Source organism: Rosa rugosa, chromosome 7 (assembly GCF_958449725.1).
Source record: "Rosa rugosa chromosome 7, drRosRugo1.1, whole genome shotgun sequence".
Classification (NCBI taxonomy): Eukaryota; Viridiplantae; Streptophyta; class Magnoliopsida; order Rosales; family Rosaceae; genus Rosa; species Rosa rugosa.
Window position 1 is genome coordinate 17,180,906 of NC_084826.1, and position 6,031 is coordinate 17,186,936.

Here is a 6,031-nt window from a genome sequence, read left to right on the forward strand (position 1 = left end):
AATTTTGGGGTGAAATAATTGGCTTTTTCATTTTTCAATTTTTTTTTTCTTTTGCTTGGGTTCTTTTCACACCGAATGATTGGTGGCAATGATGATTGGACAGCAATCAGGTTGGTCAGACAAGGTAGTGCGGGGCCCAGTACTGCTAAAGTAGAAAGAGAGACACCATTCCTAGAATGGGTGTCCTAAGTCTCAATGGAAACGGCAGCAAAGGGGACTGACATTGAATTGGTGGCTGCATAGTGGCTAATCAATTAATTGGTGCCCTCTACAAACAATCGACACCCTTAGTAGAGGGTGTCCTATAGACAAAATTCTAGTAGTGAAATAAATAAAAAAGTGTCTAAACTTTTCGTGGCTAAACTTTTAATCTCATTTTTGGACATACATATATCCCTAAAGAATTACAAACTTGTCCAAAGAAAGCAATCCATTTTCTTTCCAAAAAAAAAAAAAAACAACAACAACAACAACAACAAATAATATCTATTTATTTTTGGGCATGCCTGCCTAAAAGAATTACAAACTTGTCCAAAAAAAGCCATACATTTTCCAAAATTTACTATATACTAAAACATGGTTGCTGCACTGTAGCTTATGAAAAGTAATGGCTTAGTAACAATGATGGCTCGAGCCGAGCCGTTATTTGAAAAGACTATTTTGCCCCTGCCTCCTGTCTGTTGCTCCGACATCTAGCTACCAGCTCAAAACAACGACTACCGTGTCTTTGCTTCTTCACTCCACAACAGAGCGGTAGAAAGAGAGAGCAAAGGGAATACCGAAGAAAGTGGTGCTTGAGGGTTTGATTAGATATGCCGCATACGCGGCAAGGATTGATTTCCATCTCAAATCAATATTCCATCTCTAACCTGCATTTGATCAGTCAGCACGAGGTTAGCCACTTCTCACTCTGAAATCTGCTCGACTCTTTCCCGACTTACCATGTCCGAAGCAGATAACCTGAGCAAATATCATTATCCTAACCCAAACAAAATTGTAACAACCCAAACGCTCAAAACACCCAATTCCTCAACTTCATTTCTTCTGCCGAGTATGAGAAAGATGAGAGGTTTCAAGCTCGGAAAACGACTCTGCCGGGTCACCCGATGGTTCTTCCTCAGAAAATCCACCACTCAAAAACGGATACCATCGGCTTTGCCCGCCTTCATCTCCGCCATGCACGTACAAGTCGCTTCGCGCGAAGCTACTCACTTGAGGTTATCTGTTGTTTCTCAGGTTGCATTATTTGTATTTTATCTCTATCTGTGTCTTTACTTTAATGTGTGAGTTTAGATGGAAATGGTTGATATTGATACACACATTCATTTCTGTTTTCTACAGGGAATTGTAGGTTATCTGTGGTTGCAGCTCAATCAGCTACAACTGTAGTACAGGCTGGCACAAAAGACTTACCTCTATTGTACTTCACTGTCAAATGCCTTGATGTTTTGTTGTGTTTCTATATCCATCTTAGAATGCATACAAATTCATTAGAAAAAGCTTAACAACTCCTGAACCCATAACCTGTACGTGCAAAAAGAAAAAGAAGTGGTTGTAAATAGTATTAGATTCAAATCCTCACATCAAAACTACTTACAGAATTGGTTAACTCAATCAAGTGTAGGTCCTTTCAAAATAAAAGATAGAATCTGGTATGTAGTACGTCAAATTTTATTGAACATGATTTTATTGAAGCTTCAATTTATATGCACAACAACTTTGTCTTTGGAAAGGAAAACTGAGAGCTAATAGCTTTATATGAGTATTTTTATTTTTATTTTTTTGCCAGCTTTATGGTTCGTTAAGCATTTCTTAACAAGTATAGGGTAGAGAGACTTAAGAAAATTCTAGAGAATTTGTGGTGAAATAAAAGAGAGAATGAAAGAACTTATGCCATTTTTTGACATGAGGAGTGAATTATTGTGTACTGGTCTATACATGCATACAAAGCATTCCACCACTTCATTCAAAGTAAACCAAGATTTTGAACCAGCTCCGTTTTCCCACCAATGCCAAACAAACATCTGAAATGGTAACTTTCTCATTTACCCTGCATATTCAAAAAATTTATGCCTAATAAATCAGCCTCAGAACTTTCTACAGGATCCTCTTTAGTTTTGACATTAGCAGCATATCTTGGAATACTCTTTGTCTTTCAGCGGCCAGCGGCTCATTTTGAGTTAGAAGAAAAACGTCAGAGGTACTAGGAATTGGTTATAGGGTCGCCCAAAAAAAAGGAAGGCTTAATTTTGTGCTCCTCTTATGAAGGTTCTCTATCTCTATAGTCAAGTTTCAGATTTCTGTTGTGAAGAAATAGTGTGATTGTATTTATTTCATCATTGATTGCAGCCTTGCAGGTGCTTTTTGCCGAGAGGGTCATCTTGGCTCATCAATCAGGATTAGAAGCTTCCCAACCTGCTCTAACTCAATATCGGGTGCTTGGTCCTACGATGAATGAATGCTCATGGATTGAATTACAACCACTCACTAGCCAAAAGCATCAGGTATAAATTCCTAAATTTAAATGCGGTAAATACCCCAAATCCAATGCATTGCCGTGAAACTGAGGTTTAGAATTTTCAGACCCCTGAGTTTTTACATGATTGAGTCAAAGGTGTCTACTTTTTTACATTTGGTTGCATAACATGATATTGCGATTACAATTTTGTTGCTGCATGTTTCGTTGATTCAATATACCCAGTTGACAATGAGATGGAATTTGAATATGGTTGTGGCATCTTTTTATTATTTATATGAAGAACTAGAAACTGAAGGATCGGGATGATTTTATGAGCTTGGTTGTAAGTTTTTGTTTTATTTGAAAAGGTAGATACTTTTAATCTTATTCCAGTGAGTTGTTGATTGGTGGAATTTAGTTGGCTCAGTCTCAATTGATGCTTGGATATGGTGTGAGGTGTTGTAATGACTAGCCAAGGATTAAAGCTGAAAGTTCTCTTCTTATGTAATGTCAAGGTCTATGTGTTACCAAATTTAAATGAATGCTGACTTGCTGAGTTTTTAAATTTGATCTGTGATTGGTTTGGTTAGAATGCAGTTCATTATCAACTTCTATTTTTAGTTGACAGTTATGATGTAATGTTTATGTTTATGTTTGTTTTTTTTTTTCCCCTCATTTCATCAGCTTTGATGGAAAGAAGTTGTTTGCTTAGGTGTTGAATATCAATTGGTTTCAGGAGGCAACCAAGTGGGAACGACTAGGTAAATTTAATGTTTTTATTTTTATTTTTTATTATTGGTTTTTGTTTTAGTGGAGTTTGGAATTTAGTTTGAATGTGATTTCAATTTGGTTTTGGGTCAAAAGGGTTTTTGGTTTTGATTGGTTTAGTCTCATCAAGTTTTACTGGTAATCTACTATAACCATATGGTATCAGTTTCCTGGGAATCAGTTTGGTCAGAAGTACTTTCTTGAAGTTTTGTATTGATGTTTTGTGTTATATGTTATGTGCTACCCATAAATTGAAGCTCCTACTCTGGACATAGGGAAATATATAATACATTATGGAAAATTCGTTTCAAGGTGCTAATGCTGGTGGTATTAATCAAATAGGCTGAAGAACTAGCTGCGGCTCAGTCATCCTGTACAAAATGATATCAATGCGGTATGCCTATCAATTTCTTGAGTAAGTGGCTGTGCACATCCCCTGCTTAATCTTTTGTTATTGTTAAAACATACCCAAAGAAAAATTCTTGGTAGTAGCTAGACTATATTGTTTGGATGGTTATTAATGAATTCGATTCAGACCAATTAGTGATGAAGTACTTTTTCGTGCAGGATGCTGATAAGCTTTTGGAATCAGAAAGGAAGTTTCATTGATATTGGTAATAAGCTATCCTAATTTCATGTGTGGTAGACATAGAGGTTTAGAAATCGTGGTACCACTTATAGTTCTGATTCGTGAGTGAAAAGTTGTAGCTTAAAAAGATAAATGCAGAAGATTAGATGCTTTCAGTAACTACCTGGGGGCAGAGTGAATGTATAGGCTGGGCTTTCACTCAGTTAGTTAATGCTATACTTGCAGAAAGTGTTAATTTTCGGATGGCTGAGGAAAGCTTCATGGATCGCCTAGGCACCTATATGCATGAATCATGCCCCAAGATTGACAAAGATTGCTGGCAAGCAAACTGTAATGAACCATTTCCAGATTCTTTGTATGTTTTTTTTCTCTCAATTTTTTTTCTTTTCATTTCTTGCATCTTCTACAGGACCAGTTACTTGGGATTCTGTATATACAGGGTGTTTGTAGTCCATGGATCAGATGAGTCCACTCCGGTTGAAGATGCATTTGAGTTTGGCAAGATCATACCGGACCACTAAATACATATTATACAAAGAGTTAATCATTGTTACACGTCGCATCAAGCCAAGTTGGACGCAGTTGATGGTGGACTTCATAAAGGGAGCTCTGCAGCAAAACAAGGCTTTTTCCAACTAGCTAGGTACTCTATACTTACCAATCAACATTTAAATTCATGTTGTGTATGTCCTGTGTCATTAGATTGTTGATTCTTATCTTTGGTGCTGAATTCTTTTCCGAATCTGTGTTTTGTATGGCTATAGAACTTTGAATCTCATATCGACCTAGGGAAGGATTCCCTACCTGCCCCAGCCTCCCTGTATAACACTTATTTCTGATGCTTCTCTTGCCTCCTCATTGTTAAAATTAAGACCATACTTCAACAACATACTTCAAAAGTACACCTTCTCATAAAGTACATCTTATTAATCTGATTATTCTTGAAAAGGCTTGATTTAAATGCTGGTTCTCAACCCAGAAGTGGTTAGTATTGTTGAGCATGTATGCAGACTTGCCTTCATGATATTCCATCTTTCTGAAATTATGAGTATGAGTGAGTTAGTATTGTTTGATTGTTGCTGTGACAGTCAGAAGACTTTGATTGGCCATATGTTTATGCTTTGAACTTATTTTGTTTCTTAATTGTTATTCTTTTTCTTCGTAGTGTATGACAGTTACTAATTAATATTTTATCTATTTCTCAATGCTTCAAAATAGAAGAGCACAGGAGAGTGTCTTCCAAAATCACATCAAGCATGCCAAGCAAGATTGAAAATTGAAGGACCATCTTTAGAACACTGTCAGTAGAAGATCAATGAAGCTGTGCATATATTTTTGCTTCCTACATGACAACATTTTTTTGATAAGACACTGATTTATATGAAGCCGTGAAGACCTTTTTTGCTCCCTACATAGCGATCTTTTGTGATGAAGTGAAATCCACCATTATTTCGATAATATAATCTTTTGTAGAAAGACTGCATGCAAACTGCACATCCTTGAGCTAGATTCATACAATGTAAACTAAGTTCTAAAACGATTTGTTTAACGCATATTTTTCGTTTCATGTAAACACATCTTAGTTATCTTTGTCAACCAAATACTTAAAATCGAACATAAAGAGATTAAAGTAGAAAATCTGCCCCGCGGCAACGCGCGGGTTCTCATGCTAGTATAATCACAATATCAATGTATATATTCTCATGCGCTTCATACACGTTTGGTTTTGGAATGATAATAGTTGCTTTGATTGAATAAATGCCTAATTCTTACAACCAATGAATGTAAATTGTCTGAAATAAAATCGAAGTTGCAAATTGACGTTGAGGTTAAACATATGGGTGTGTTTTGGCGGAGTTTTGGCTACTTAAGTATTTAATGTTATCGATATATAATTCAAAGTCATGGGTTATTGAGTCATGTTCTCCTCCACATGTTGTGTAATACCCAAACCTGGACTAATAGACAATTATATTATTCCAAATTTAGAGTGAGATTAGAAAATTTCACTCTATCCATAATCAAATTTCTATCTGTGTCAAACATCAATTAAAGGGAAAATAGACAACACCATCTTATAGATAGATACTTGGGTCAATCTCAACGGCAGCAATAGTCGTCGTAATAACCAAAATCTCTTTGATTCATTGTCATTAGTAATTGCATAGACACGACATCACCAAGGATTACTTCACAACCCCAGTCGAAATCATCGA

At 36.2% G+C, this 6,031-nt stretch overlaps 1 protein-coding gene across 24 annotated transcripts; it reads left to right on the plus strand.

Moving 5' to 3' along the window:
- The first annotated feature begins 581 nt into the window (after positions 1-581).
- Positions 582-5,528, plus strand: LOC133723445 (uncharacterized). 24 transcript variants are annotated; one of them, XR_009853023.1, is made up of 10 exons: positions 582-1,236; positions 1,342-2,032; positions 2,160-2,268; positions 2,350-2,504; positions 3,143-3,219; positions 3,569-3,641; positions 3,794-3,840; positions 4,041-4,170; positions 4,255-4,458; positions 5,034-5,528. XR_009853023.1 is itself a non-coding variant. In XM_062150267.1 (6 exons), the coding sequence occupies exons 2-6, from the start codon at positions 2,263-2,265 to the stop codon at positions 4,334-4,336; spliced, it is 414 nt and encodes a 137-aa protein (XP_062006251.1). In that variant the 5' UTR covers positions 582-1,236; positions 1,342-2,262; the 3' UTR covers positions 4,337-4,423. The 24 variants fall into 24 exon arrangements, 4 of the variants coding, with proteins under 4 accessions (XP_062006251.1, XP_062006253.1, XP_062006250.1 ...); XR_009853029.1 differs by having other exon boundaries at positions 1,342-2,268; positions 2,350-2,529; positions 3,171-3,219; XR_009853024.1 differs by having other exon boundaries at positions 1,342-2,268; positions 3,502-3,641.
- Positions 5,529-6,031: the final 503 nt, after the last annotated feature.

Coding starts and splice junctions, on each gene's coding strand:
- LOC133723445 (XM_062150266.1), top strand. Junction 2,505..3,170: donor TCACTAGCCAAAAGCATCAG/GTATAAATTCCT, acceptor TTGTTTGCTTAG/GTGTTGAATATCAATTGGTT. Junction 3,220..4,040: donor AACCAAGTGGGAACGACTAG/GTAAATTTAATG, acceptor CTATACTTGCAG/AAAGTGTTAATTTTCGGATG.